At 42.4% G+C, this 14,796-nt stretch overlaps 1 protein-coding gene across 1 annotated transcript; it reads left to right on the top strand.

Moving 5' to 3' along the window:
* The first annotated feature begins 5,787 nt into the window (after positions 1–5,787).
* LOC147596315 (uncharacterized) lies at positions 5,788–14,459 on the top strand. Its single transcript, XM_086770227.1, has 3 exons — positions 5,788–5,916; positions 6,462–6,593; positions 14,236–14,459. Exons 1-3 carry the CDS (start codon positions 5,856–5,858, stop codon positions 14,364–14,366), a joined length of 324 nt encoding a protein of 107 aa, XP_086626353.1. The 5' UTR covers positions 5,788–5,855; the 3' UTR covers positions 14,367–14,459.
* Positions 14,460–14,796: the final 337 nt, after the last annotated feature.

Here is a 14,796-nt window from a genome sequence, read left to right as displayed (position 1 = left end):
TTCAACCACCCTGATATCTGCTGGAGGGTTAATGCAGCAAAGCACAAGCAATTCAGGAATTTTCTGGCATGCACTGATGACAATTTCCTGACACAGGTGACTGAGGAGCCAAAGAGGGGAGAAGCTCTGTTCCTCCTAATACCTCCACAGAAAAACTGCTTGGGAACATGAATGCTGGGAGCAGCCACGGCTGCAGTGATCATGAGATAGTGGAGTTCAATGTGTAGAAATAGCTGGTGGGAGGAATAAAGAAGATGGAGCCAGACTCTTCTAGTGGTGCCCAGTGACAGCACAAGAGGCAGCAGGCACAAACAGAAACACAGGAAATTCCACTTAAACAGAAGAAAAAACCTTTTTGACAATTAAACACTGAAACAAGTTTCTTAGGTAGGTGGTGGAGTCTCCATTCGCAGAGATATTCAAAACCCAACTGGACAACAGTCCTGGTAAACCTCCTGTAGCTGACCCTACTTGAGGAGGAGTTTGGACTAGATGATCTCCAAAGGTGCCTGCCAACGTCTGTGATTCCATGATGCAAATCCGTGATCAAAATATATTCCAAAACAGACTTCATGGTAAGCTTTAGAAAAGCTTACTCATAGAGAGATTACAAGGAAGAATCTCAGCCAACAAAATGATTCTAAAGGGTAGTTTATTTAAGATTATAGCAGCATCAGCTGCAAGACACCCTTGTTTAACATAGTTGTTTGAAGAATGGTTCTTTGTAATAATTTGACTAAAATAAATTCCAGGAAATTCATGCATTACTGCATGATACTTCCACACTAATTTGACAGGAACTTTAGCACAGCGTGATCCAGTTAGCCCACTGTTTCATGAAAGGCACTAATTTATACAGTGTCAGTATTCATTCTGAGCAGTAAGCAGGTGTACAGCAGGGTATGGGAGAAGAGTGGAAGCTGCTTTCAAGCATAGGTGTAATCTACTACTAAGTGTAGCCCAGGCTCTCTCACAGATCGCCACCAAAAATGGAGAGAATGGGAGAAGGGATGGCATTTAGTTCCACTACTGCTTCCTGGGAATGAGGAATGAATTTTAGGGATCTTGTGGAGACTCACAATCACTGACTGCTACTTGGTAAGGTCTCTAGTCGCCAAACCCTTTTCCACAGAGCTGGTAAACATGGATTCCCATGGGATGATGTTTTAAATTATTCCATTTCCCCAAAAAGTGCAGGAAAATTTGTTTGCTCTTTGATATAGAGCCTTTTTTTTTTTAAGAAAATTAAATGAAACTACTGATTTGATTGAAATTTAATATCTTTCTTTGGGGATGTTTTTGTACAAGCACCGGAAAAGTGGAAGGCTGGTTTAGAACAGTGGAGGAGGAAGCGTCCACACCCTTTCTGGGTGCAGTAAGCCAGTGGTGACAGGCTGAAGTTCAAATCCTCGCTTTCTGAACCCAACCCACAGTCCTGAACAGAGATCTTCGCTCAGACCACTCTTACTGGTCACTGGAAGTAAGGAGAGACCCCACCTCCCAGGCTATAGCGTCCGTTACTCGGTGCTTGTTCAACCATGTCCCGAGTACTGTGTCTAGTTGTGGTGCTCCCCCAGGACAGGACAGACAGCAATAAACTGGAGCAACTTCAGTAGAGGTGGACAAAGACAGCTAGCAGCTGGAGCTCTTGCCCTGTGAGGAGAAACTATGCGACTGGAGATAGTTTAGACAGGAGAAAGGATAGCTTTGGGGGCACACAACAGGAGCCCTTGTACCCACAAGGAGGTTACCGAGTAAGAGAAAATTATCATAAATGGAAACAGGTGACATTCAACTGGATGCCACAAAAAAAAATTCCATCCAAGAGGACAGCCAAGCAGTGCAGCTAGGGTATGAAGAGGTTGCATCACCTCCATCCTTAGAGGTTTTTATGCCTCGACTGCTCTCAGCAACCTAATCTGAGCTCAGAGCTGTCCTTGCTTTGTCAGGGGTTTGGACCAGAGACCTCCTGTTGTCCCTGCCAGCCTGAATGACTCTATGATCTTATATTATTTGCATTTATCTCCACCAATCGAAATGTCATATTTACTCTACATAAGGTGAAAACTCTGCAGGACAGACTAAGACATGCCCAGACTCAAAATACCCTATGTTCCAGTGGCAAAGGCACTCTTCCAGGAGGTGGAAGATCCCAGTTCAAATCAGAGAGAAAGAGCGCTGACGTGAGAATACTACATTTCCCAGAACAACAGTTGTAGTTTAGCCATCACCTGACTAGGAAAATTAGTGGTGTCCACACTGCCTAGTTGGTTTTGCAATGACACCAAGTGCTTAGCCTGCAAATTCATATTTATTGAAAGAATGATTTTGCCAAAAAATATTAACCTTGTCTTCATAACAACTACTTTCTGTGTAATGACTAACATACCAGGTGTGTTGGTTTTCTTCAGTGAGGGGCGGCTACGGTGGCAGCTTCTCCAAGAAGCTGATAGAAGTTTCCCCCTTGTCCAATGGACTCGGACAGGCCTAGGGCAGATCCATCACTGGCCAGGGCCGAGCCAATCAGTGGCAGAATGTTCCCTGATAACGCCTCTGCGATAATGTACTTAAGAAGGCAAAAAATAAAAAAAAAGAGAGAAGATGTAAAGAAGCTGGAGCAGGGGCAGAGGTGGGGACGGGTGAGCCTTGTGGGCCTTGCAGGCCTCACCCTCTGGCCTCCTGCCGGGTGGCCGTCTGGGCCCGATTCGGCCCGGCCCTGCTGCAAGAAATGGAGAGGAGATGAGATGTGAAGAGATCCTGAGAGGTGTCAGCCTGCCTGTTGTGAAGAATTTCTTGTGAGAGGAACGGCTGCAGACACCAAGGTCAGTTCAGAAGTGAGGGGGAGGAGTAATGCGGCTCCTGGCCAAGATTCCCCTCCAGCCCATGGTGCAGACCATGGTGGAGCAGGCTGTCCCCCTGCCAGCCATGGAGGTCCACGGAGGAGCAGAGATCCACCTGCAGCCCGTGGAGGACCCCATGTTGGGGCAGGTGGATGCCTGAAGGAGGCTGTGGCCCGTGGAGGGCCTGCGCTGGGGCAGCTGTTCTGGAGAGACTGCATCCCATGGAAAAGGACCCACGCTGGAGCCGTTTCATGAAGGACTGTGGCCCGTGGGAGGGACCTTATGCTGGAGCAGGGGAGGAATGTGAGGAGTTCTTCTCCCCTGAGGAGGAAGGAGCGGCGTAAAGAGACAAGTGATGAACTGACCGTAACCCCCATTCCCTATTCCTCTCTGTGCTGCTCGGAGCAGGGCAGGGTGGAGGCAGAAGTAATTGACTTTAAGTTTAAGCCTGGGAAGAGGAGGGGGGGAAGTTATCTTGTTCTCTTACACGTTATCGTGCTTTGGTTTTAATAATAAACAAATAGTTTTCCACAAGACAAGTCTGTTTTGCTCGTAATGATAACTTTACGGATCTCTTCATGTCCTTATCTCAAATTTTGAGCCTTTTTTCTTATATTATCTCTCCCCCATTCCCCCAGAGGGTAGGGGGAGTGAGAGTCTGTGTAGCTTGGTCCCAAGCGGGGCTAAACTATGACACCAGGCTACGCTGATTTTCTCTGATGAGCTTTCCCAGCATGTGCTTCTCCCATTCTGCTTAGTAAAGCTCCTTAATCTCCTTTGGGTCAGTCTGAGAAGCCTGATCTGAAAGTGCTCCAGGATGGACCACTTCTGCCTGTGGTTGATCAGCCATAGCAACAAAAGACAGAAGACATGAAGAAGAAAAGAGAAAGGATTTTACGGGGTGAGAGAAGGTCCTGTATGTGAGAGGTAAGTGTAATACTGATGATCAACAAAGTGGCTTTCCTTTCTTTTGTCTGTTGTGCACAGTGCAGTACAAATAGTGGCAGTACATACTCCTATTTGCCTTCCCATAGAGTGTGTCAAATCTAACCCACAGGGAACACTTATGTGGCCCTTTCAGCCCATAGCTTTGCTGCTCTGTAGAGGGTGATTTGAGTGATACAGTAAGCAGTCATATAATTCGGACTGATGGGCATCATCAATTCCTATTACTATTAACACCAGTTCCTTGTCAGTTGGGGTGATTATTTCCAGACTCTCAGCCAAGTTCACGTCAGCATAAAAGAGATCAGTAGAAAGTTAACTAGGAGATGAAACTTGCTGTGCTGACAGAGCCCAGCTCTCCCTTTTCATACTACTAGGTTTGAACAAAGAAGTAAGTGCCCCAGTGCTAGGGGCAGTAGATGGCTCAGAGGCAGTCTGGGGAAACTGATGCAATTGTTGCTATGTCATGGTGACAGCTGTCAAATCTGTGTGGGAGCCCTGTTCTGGAGCTCTGCAGAAGACCAACTCTTGTTGACCCACCCGTAACTGAGTACCTCATCACTTACTCCGGTTTGTTCCCTAGCTGGCTACGGAAATTGGCACATCATAATCATAAATCTGCCTGTGAGCTTTGGCCTTGGGGTGATACTGGGAAAAAAAACTGAAAGAGGCTGCTAAGGTACTACTGTGCCTGCCAGGTGAGGCACAAAGTTTGGTGAGATTCACACCATGTCTCAGAAAAAGATCAAGTTACACTTGATGTCTAGAAACTGACAGAAATGGGGGATTGAGCGATTTGCTAGTTATTGAACCCATCTTGTCATGATGCTAGAACTAAAAATGGAATACTCCTAACCAGATGAAATGCAACTCAAAGAGAAATGCCCATATTTTGTAAGCCAGTCATAGGACTCAGTCCACGACAGCACATTGTTGTGGCAACATCATACCCAGTGTCGTTAATTATTAGTCATTTTCCCCCTTGGACCTTGCCATCTACTGTAATCCTCACTCATTGCTTTTGTCTCTACTTGTTGCAAAGAAACCACAGATCTGTCATTTTGTTGGCAACGGAAATGTGTTTGTTTACCATGAAGTGCGATGTTTGGTGCAAAGACCACTACTTGGACATCTGATCATTCTGGCCTGGTGTGAGATGGCCGGTGTGCATGTACAGATTGTTTGCAGACATTGATCAAACTAGCTGACAGTGCAAACCACAGCCACAAGAAGGGATGTAATTTTGGCTTTTCTTTTTTTGTCTAAGTGAAAAACCTTAGAAGAAATAGCCTCATCTGTTTGCTAGCTTTAAAAACAGGAAGAAGAGCCTCTACAGTTTCTAGATTTACTTTTATTTGGCTGTCTTTTTTTTTTTTTTGTTTAGAGATGATCTGTGTGACTCAGTCATTCCTTCTGCCAAGGAGGGAGAACTCATAATGTCCGACAGTTGCCCCTAATAAATCCTAGGGAACAAATATTTTAACCTGAGGAATACATTTTTTGTCCTTGCAGATTTTCAAATTGGCAAGGCTTTTTGGTTGGAAAGCGAATCAGGAATGACAAAGTGGTACTGCTTCTTTCATGAAACTTAGCTTTTAAAGACCAGAACATACAGGGATATTTCTGTACTGCTGAAATTTAAGAATTTATGTACATTATTTGGATCCTATACTCCCTTAACTTGGGCTACATAGCCTTTCAGGTTGGGAAGCCTCACTCTTCTCACACCAACTGCAGGATAAATCAGGAAGAACTAGACTGAAGTATAAAATCAGGATATGAAACCGCAATCAGGCCTTAAATGTTTAAACAAGATTGAAAATATAAACAACTGTGTTTATTAGCATGCTTTCTTCTTGCTGAGGAATGAAATGGATGATTCCAAACAACAAACAATCACCTCTTTCATCCCTCTCCTTTCTTTTTCCAGCAATTTCCTTTCTCATACCACTGCAATAACTGCTGCCTTAAAGATTTTCAACACTGCTTGAGTGATGCAAAATTCACAGATCAAAACAAATCGGTGCAACAGGAAGACAAAAGGCCAGTTATCCCCATGAAACAAGGCGAATGTCAGGATCAATTGGATGTGCAGGAACACCGTGGAGCTGCCGTTCAAGTTTTTCGTCAGGTAAGAAACAAGTCATGACCTGTAATCAAAGTAAGCGATACATTACAGAGATCTTTCTTTGTTGTATGCAATCTGTTGAAATGCTAGCATTTAACATGAAGAGGCTAGGGGGGAACCCAGCCTGTGGCAATACCTGCCCGTACAGCTTTACACATATATTTATCTTGTGGTCTGTATATTTAAGGTATGTGTCACACTGAAAGACAAGGAGCAGCTGGAGCTGCCTCATTTGGAGGGCTGTAGAAGTGAAGCTGTACTACTTGTGGTAATAGGCAATCTCCAGCCTGAGCAAGTGTCCTGATTTCCTTTGCAGTTGCAGTCAGATGAGTATTCTTCACTTTGATATGAATCTGCAAAACTTCAGCCATAATCCCTTCAGGCAAAAGTGCCATATGTGTGTCAGCTCTCTTGTTTTTGTGGTGGGGATGTTTGGTGGGTTTTTTTTTTAATCTCATAGGCTTACTATTTGATGTTGCAACTGGAACTGCAGTTGCTATGAACATGTATTTCCTTCTAATATATATATATATATATATACCCTTCAGCATATTTCAAAAGAAGAGATGGTGCCAATGCTGGCAAAAAGAAAGCTCTGACAAAGGCAGGAAGAGATACCCAGCTAAGAGATGGATTACTACATGACTTCAAGCCACACAAAATTCTTGCCCAGCAGACAGGTAAGTGCAGTAACTTCCAGCTGTAGACTCCAAAGGACAAGGATACGACACTGACATGGCATCTGTCAATTCTTCGCTGACTCAGGAGACAGAAGAGCTCCTGACACAGCTGAACTAGTCCTGGAGGCCTCTCTTCAACAGGGCCACCCTCCTCTGCAGAATTTCTGCACTGTTTTAGGCAGTTATTTTGCCCCTGCCAGGGAGATTCATTACCATAGTCCCAGTCTCATGAAGAAGTCCCTGGAAAACTGCTTTACAGAAAGACATGGAACATGCAGATCCACTTCACACAGTCCTAAAAAAAAAAAAATAGGAGGTAATGGTTTTAAACAGAACAGAACAAATCTTCCTCTTCTTCTGTCTCACTTCCTTTTTTTTTTTCCATTTTCCATCTCTGCACATCTCCTCATATTTGGCTTTCTCCTCTGTTTTCTTCCGAGTTCTGCAAAAGTGCAGAACTTTCTTCTGAGGAAGAAATGGACAGCAGGGCATTTATTTGCACACAAATAATATTTTACCATGACAACCCTTGTTTTTTTCAATATGCAGTCCTCTGAACGATGAAGTTGCTTTTGAACAGCTGGGCACTCCCTTGCTTCTTCTGCAGCTGGAATCTCAAAGAAATCTTTAAATTAGATTGTTATAGACACAGAACCAATAGAGAAAAAGGATGTAATCCATAGAAGGTTTTCTGCAATTGTCAATGGCTTTTTGGTTTGTTCATGCCTACGAGTAAGAGTTAGTTAGTTATTAATGATCATTTATGATATTTTGTTCTTAATAGGCCTCATTATGTTTACTTTTACACCTATAGTGTACATCTGGTACAAATTAGCAGAGAATACTGTCCATGGTGTTTCAGTCTTTCTGGATAGTTACAAATTTTTTTACAGAGTTTTCTCTTACCTGATTCATTCTTTAATATCCAAAGATGATAATGGCGTTTTACTATTGTTGAAACAAAACAATACTTCTATATTTTCAGAGCTGAAATGTTTAGCAGAATACAGGTAGCCTATATTGCAAAGAACAGTTTATTTTTGTCACCTACACATCGCTCCAAGGACCATATGGTGGCTAGCTAACCTAGCCCCTACCTTTACAAGTCAGCTTTCCTTGCAGGAGATAAGACCATTTCCTGATTCCAGTTGTAGACTGAGCTACAGCCCTGTCCTGAGCCCAGCTGTGCTCTCAGGTCTCTGGGCTGAGTAGGATGGTGCTGGTATTTCGGCTTAAATGTCTTTGTTTTCCCTAGCCCTAAACCCAACCCTAACCCTGTGCTTCTGTAGAGTAGATGATAAATCTCCCCAGTTCAAAATATATTATGACCTACCACTCCATCCTGAGCCCACCTTCATCTAGCTCTCTGGGTAGAGCAGGATTTCAATGTTACTCCAACCTGAGGATGTTTATAGAATCACAGAATCATAGAATGGCTTGGGTGGGAAGGGACCTTTAAAGGTCATCTAGTCCAAGCCCCCTGCAAGGAGCAGGGACATCCTCAAGTAGATCAGGTTGCTCAGAACTCCCTCCAACCTGGCCTTGAATATTTCCAGGGATGGAGCATCAACGACCTCTCTGGGCAACCTGTGCCAGTGTTCCACCACCCTCATTGTAAAAAATTTTTTTCCTTATCTCCAGTCTGAATCTGCCTCCTTCTAGTTTAAAAGCATTACTTCTTATCCTTTCACAACAGGCCCTGCTAAAGAGTTTTTCTCTGTCTTTCCTTGAGGTACTGGAAGGCCACTATAAGGTCTCCCCAGAGCCTTCTCTTCTCCAGGCTGAACAGCCCCAACTTTCTCAGCCTGTCCTCATAGGAGAGGTCCTTCAGCCCTCTGATCATCTTCCTGGCCCTCCTCTGGATTCACTTCAGGAGGTCCATGTCCTTCTTATTTTGGGGGCTTCAGACCTAGACACAGTACTCCAGCTGGGGTCTCACGAGAGCAGAGTAGAGGGGCAGAATCACCTCCCTCAACCTGCTGGCCATGCTTCTTTTGATGCAGCCCAGGATGCAGTTGGCCTTCTGGGCTGCAAGCACACATTGCCGGCCGGCTCATGTTGAGCTTCTAATCCACCAGCACTCCCACGTCCTTCTCCTCAGGGCTGCTCTTAATCCATTCTCTACCCAACCTGTATTTGTGCTTGGGATTGCCCTGACAATCCTTGCTTCCTGAACTCTAACCCTAATGCTACACTTCACTATTGCGGATATCAAACCCACCCAGTTGGAAATGGATGATGAAACCGTTATTATCCCAATCTCCCATCCTAAGCCAGAATCTCATCTTAGCTTTGGGCTGAGCAGGGCTTTGCTGGAATTTTGTCTTCAAGGAAAAAATTTGCCATTTACTAGTTACAGCTACCCTGTCAATCATTATATAAATGCCTGCTCCAGCACATCTTGTTTCAGTATACTGTAAAGCCTACTTTAAATGAAAAAGGTACTTGTGTTGAAATTTAGACTATATTTTTGCAAGTAGCCCCTATTGTAAATTTCTATACATTTAAACTCATATCTTCATGTACAGCAGCAAGGCTTGAACTAGCCTTCAGTAACTGGACACTTACAGTACAGCTTTAACTTAAGCATTTATTGTCTTTCTCACTGGAGTAGCTGAAATATTCGCTAAAATACATGAACCGTAAAGTAACTTTGTGGTTTTGTCCAGGAACCAAAACCTCTTTGAATACTGAGCCCAAAAGACTCAGTATTACAAAATATGGAATATTAATATTTCCTTCTTCTCTCTCCAAGTTCATTTCATAACTACTCATCCTTAGCAGATCATCTGTGGAGTCACACCACAGAAGGCATCTGCTTTGCCTTGTGAACCCAGGTCTTCTCTTGTGATGGCTTCCATCTCTTGTTGTCTAAGCACAAGTGATGTAAATTGGATTTATGTGAGGAAACTCCTTTACATGCATGTATGTGGGAAGGCTACTTTTTAGCAGAATTGTCTGCAGTCGCCATGACCGTGAGGTTGCCCATCTCTCTTTGGGCTCTGTTTCTCCTGCTCTGCAAAGGATTGTGCTGACTTCCTTTTCTCTGCAAGTGGGTGACCAGCTCGTGGTGTGAGGATACAGAAGGAACTTGCAGAGCTGCGTTCTCTGGCGTGGATCAAGCATGGGTATCCTCTTTAGACCCCCCCACCTGGTCACTTATACCAACAGGAAAATCACAGTTGCTGGCACTCTCTATTAACTGAGAAGAACAGAATAAAAAGCTGAAAGCAATATCCAGTGGCTTTAGAGGCCATGACCTGGCTAGCAGGCCATTAAACAGCCTTGTAGCCAATGTTTAGATACCTACAGTCCAATCATCTGCTAACTATCTGGTTTAAAAAAAAAAAAGTAAGTCAGAGACCTGATAGCTGTAATAAAACATTAATTAGCTGTAAAACAGAGCTTTTTGTGCTAGCTATTTTGCTGGCAATTGAGTGCTTTTTTTTCAAAAGAGGAAGTGGCAGTTTGCTGATGCCAGTAGAGTTTTTACAAAGAAAGAAACAAATCACTGGAATTTAGCTTATTTAGTAACTTTACATGCAGGTGTCATTCTTGACTGTTTCTTTTACTCCTCTTCATTAAATCATGGTGATATGCAGGAAGAACACACTTCTTTCAAGCAGCTTCACAATGAATTAAATAAGGTCTGAAAAACTTACTATATAATAATAATAATAATAAAAATATATAATAATAATAATTTTAAAAAGGTAGGCTGTTACTTCTAACATAAGAGAGGGGTCCTGGAGTCTTTCTGTTGTCACTCACAAAAAGGCAGCTTTACTCAGCTGTAACTTCATGCCCAGCTTTACCTTTCTGAGATTGGCCTGCTGGTCTTTTCCATACTATTAGCAGCCTCCACATTGCAGAATTTAAAAAAAAAAAAAAAAAAAAAAGATTGCTCAATTCAGCCACTAACTATATTTTTGTCTGGAAGTACAGCAGTACTGACTCTACATATATACAGCAGATGCTGACTCCACATATAAAACAGATTAACCCCCTCCCATCTGTTGTTGTGGCTCTGTATGACCACCCTCAGTACCAGCCAATCTGCAGCACGGTTCCCTTGGCTGAGCCCCAGCAGATGAATCAACACTGAACTAACTGCAATTCCCATTGATAAACTCAGGTGCCTCTTAAGATCAGTCCCAGCCCTCAGCAAGCCAGACGTACTGGAGAGCTCCATGGTCTCCGTGTGAGGTTTTCAGGGTATCAACCAACAGAAGCAACTTCAGTGCACGGAAGAGTAAATAAACTGAATCAAGACACAATATAAGGGGACAACATGCCAGACACATGTACTTTGTTAGTACTAAACCATACCAAGCTGTTTAGAGCAGAGCTTTCCAAAACCTTTTACAGAACCAGTTCAACAGAATGGGAAAATATTTCCTGAGCCATCCTAAAAAGCGCACAGATATACCTGCTAGGCTGATGGGCATGTGTGGCTCATGCCATAGATGGCAGTGGTAGGACCTTTCCCCACTGCTTCAGCTGGCTGATAGTTGCAGTTTGCTGATAACAGTGCAATGTGATAGCAATCAGAAAAATAAAATAAAACTGTCAGGACCTTTCCTGCTCATCCCAGGGGTGCATTTCTTCTCTTGGCCTCCCAAAATAGCATGTAACCCATATGGGAAGAGAAATGGCCAGCACAGTCACTGGCTGCTAGTACCTTCTACCCAGCCTCTCTTTAGTTTTCTCTTAGGAATCAAATTCCTCAGAAAATGTTGGAAAAAAGTAATGAGTATGTATACTCCTTTTCCCTCTTGGTTAGCAACACAAAAGGGGAGTCCTCATTCACTTTACTGCATTTTGTAGTGTAGTACCTTCGTAGAGAAGCAAACTTTAAGCATTTTCTGCTTGCTTTATAATTGAGTTCAGCCCATAGAGTCTAATAAGGACTAAGTCCCTGGGAATAACAGAAGCATTGTATGGAAGGGCTGCCATAAAGCCAGACATCAAAATTGAACCAAATATGACTACATCGCCTTGTTAAGGCCACTCTGTGATGTAATGTAGTCATGTCCTCAGAAAGACAGATACAGACTCTTACGTGGACTTGTACCTTACTCTGTGAGAAGCCCAGTGAAAGTCAGTGGAAGTACTCCTACAGCATTACATGCTTTCAGAGGACAGCAAAGACAATAGCTGCAGAAACTGGCTTATAAGGAAGATCAGAATTAGCTGGTACTGGGAAGCACTGGAGACAATGGGCAAAAGATGCAAGAACTATATACCAACACAAAATTAATCTATTTAGATGACCTCGGCTCAAATTATTATTTTTCACATTGAAGAAAAATATAAATAAAACAGATGCCAGGATTTCTGCCTAATCAGACTTGTGAAGTGCCACCCACAATTATAGTACCATTAAAGCATATAAGGCATAAAATAGTAACGTTAACACATGTATATGAGGAGACTGAAATACAAACACTGAACTGTGCTACAAGACCTCATTTCCTTGTCCAGCCCTGATGTCCTTTTCCAACTGAGAACAGTGCTGGTGTCCAATGTTTGAGAACAAGTGGAAACTTTGGATATGCCTGGGCATGCAATGAGATCTTTTTACGAAGTGTTTTTTCCAGGATTTAAAAGCAAACACTGGAAAGGAGAGTATCTGTCGCTAGGAGCAGAGAGAATTTGGAAAAGCGCAGACTTTAATCATCGTTCTTCTGCTTCTCTGGTGTTACACTTAATCTGGAAATATGAAAGGAGTCAAATCAATATAAGGCAAATTGTGACCTGTAGATCAACTTTGTCCTTAAAGCAAGCTCACTTAATCATGCGATTTAACAAGAGATGTAATCGGCCTTCTGTCTTATCCTGGATCTCTGCATTCCCTGTCTTAAAAGTCAAAAAGCACAAATGTGGTTTACCCCTTTCCTGGCTGGTTAGGAACAGCCTGGGGAAGTACCTACAGAATTAAACTCTGTCATTTGTAGGCGGCTTTCGTAGTCCTAAAAAAAAAAAAAAAATATATATATATAATGATTAATGTAACTTCTGACATTTGTTTTCGCTTGTGAGGTAGCCTGCTTAACATATGTGTGATTAAGTTACTCCCTGCCATGAATAGGACAGGAAAGGACAGGTAGGGATTTCAGGAAATGTGAGTTAATAAGGTGCAAACTGCTTCTACAAATTCATTATTAAGGAAAATGTTCTGTCCTCTTCTACACATTTCGTGGAAGAGAGTCTAGTGGGCCACTCTGAGGTTTTACATCAGTTTCAGGAATTTTAATGTCATTTTATGTTTACTGTCTCAAGATCTTTGCCTGGGTTTTGACTCATTTGGTTTTGTCTATCACAATTTGGCTTACCTAGGCTTTCAGAAATTCTCTATCGTCCCCCCCTCAATTCTTCTAAATTAATGTGTAAATCTAAATTACACTTCAAAAAGCATCTGCCCTAACCTTTAGTCTGATTATTTTAAATATTTTCACAAATCTCTCTGCAAACTCTGCATCCATTATATTTTCCTTTACCTTCCAAATATTAATCCTTATTCACATTTCTGCTCACCTTTTCCCTTTGCCCTTCAGAACATCCCATTCACAAGCATCTCTGCCATTACACACATCTCCTGTTACTTCCCTGGCTCCTGAGAGGTTACAGCAACCTGCGGTTGCCAGTTTAACAACCAGTTTAACACATGGAGCTGCAAACTTCGGTGGCTGAGGAGCTGCTGCATGTGCAGCTCAGCCACCCCTGCTAAGAGCTGCAAAATCTTGAAGACCAGTAAGGAAAACAACCAAAGGCAGTAGCCACTCCAGCTGTTCTTAGGGAGTGCTTATATTGGTGAGTCACCAGTATCAGTTGGCTATTTGGGCTGTCTGCTCTTCAAAAGTGGTGTATACTGTGTAACACACTACACTTGACTCTGTGCAAAAATGGGCATTTTTCAAAGCTGCTGGAGACGTTTAGCTAATCAGCTGCCTTCGTACTGAAAGTAGTTCATGTCAGGTGTGCATATTTGGCTTCAGAAAGTTTGGCTAAAAAATCTGCTGAGAGTTTGTAATTCTTTGAAACACGAATAAATCAATTTATTCTAAAAGATTAATTAGATATATTAGTCAGCCAGCTGTCAAAAATGCTGCACAGTAGACATGTCCTAAAATGAGATTATTCAAGTCTCTGAGGATTTTAGCCATGAGAGTTTGGAGTGGGAAAGAATCCTAAATCATAAGTGTGTACAGCTTTGACTAGATAAATCCTGGGCAAAGTCTTCTTACTTCTGCCTCTTCAAGGCAACATAATGCTGTTAAACTGAAAGTCTGTATTTTAAAGGTTATTGTGTGCCACAAGTCAGATCTGGCAGGTATGCTGTGTCTACAGCCTGCATAGACAAAAAAAATGTAGAATTTCAGTATTTGCAGTGTAACAAATTAAGTGATCCTGATTTCTTTGTTATTTCTTAATGTTTATGTTACCATAGCAATTAGGAACTGAAGTACCTCTATTAAACTGTGTGCTGTACAAAAACAGCCTCTCCCAAAAGTTTTCTGCCTAAGAAAAGGGACAGCAGATAAAAAGAGCCAGCCAGACAGTAAATATAATGAAACAATCCTGCATGACTTAACGTTGGACACAGTACACCAGTTTCCATGTTGTTGTCAATCTTTTACAGGTCTCACAGGAAAAAAACTCGGAAAGAAACCACCTTTTAAGAAGGAACTTGAAGTAGAGCAAGAAAGAAACCATGTGGATGATTATGGAGAGCTTAATATATTTCAGAGAGTCAAAGAGGGTAGAAGCTGATGTCAATGCCGATGAAAAGCCAGTCAGGGAGTTGAATGTCGAGAAAGTCTTAGAAAGTGAAAGTAAGCAGCTAATGTTTAACAGGACAGGAGAGAAGAGCAAATGTAGAGATGGGAAGAGAGGTGCATGATGGCTAAAGCCAGGGAAGTGATCTTCTCCATAGCGCTCAGAGTGGAGATGAATGAGAGAATAAGATATATTTAGTCTTAACTGGCCAATTAATATTAAAGGAAACTTGCAGCAACAGTAATGGAACAAAGGAAGAACAAAGTAATCAAAATGTTTTTAGGAGAAAGCAAAGTATTTCCTTTTGATTCTCTTACTTCAAGTCTGGACTTCCTGTGTACATCACTCAAAAAGTTTTTTTTTAAACTGTCACTGTTCTATAGTGAAACATAGTGGCATGCAGCGTGTCAGGTTTTGTTTGTTT

This window comes from Chlamydotis macqueenii, chromosome Z (assembly GCF_036417535.1).
Source record: "Chlamydotis macqueenii isolate bChlMac1 chromosome Z, bChlMac1.mat, whole genome shotgun sequence".
Taxonomy (NCBI): Eukaryota; Metazoa; Chordata; class Aves; order Otidiformes; family Otididae; genus Chlamydotis; species Chlamydotis macqueenii.
The sequence above is the reverse complement of the archived record's forward strand: the minus strand, read 5'-3'. Positions and strand labels throughout refer to the sequence as shown.

Bases quoted from the DNA above. Each gene is read 5' to 3' on its own strand.
- LOC147596315 (XM_086770227.1), top strand. From the start codon at position 5,856: ATGTCAGGATCAATTGGATGTGCAGGAACACCGTGGAGCTGCCGTTCA. The intron at 5,917-6,461 runs GTAAGAAACAAG...TATACCCTTCAG, and splicing joins CCGTTCAAGTTTTTCGTCAG to CATATTTCAAAAGAAGAGAT. The intron at 6,594-14,235 runs GTAAGTGCAGTA...AATCTTTTACAG, and splicing joins AATTCTTGCCCAGCAGACAG to GTCTCACAGGAAAAAAACTC.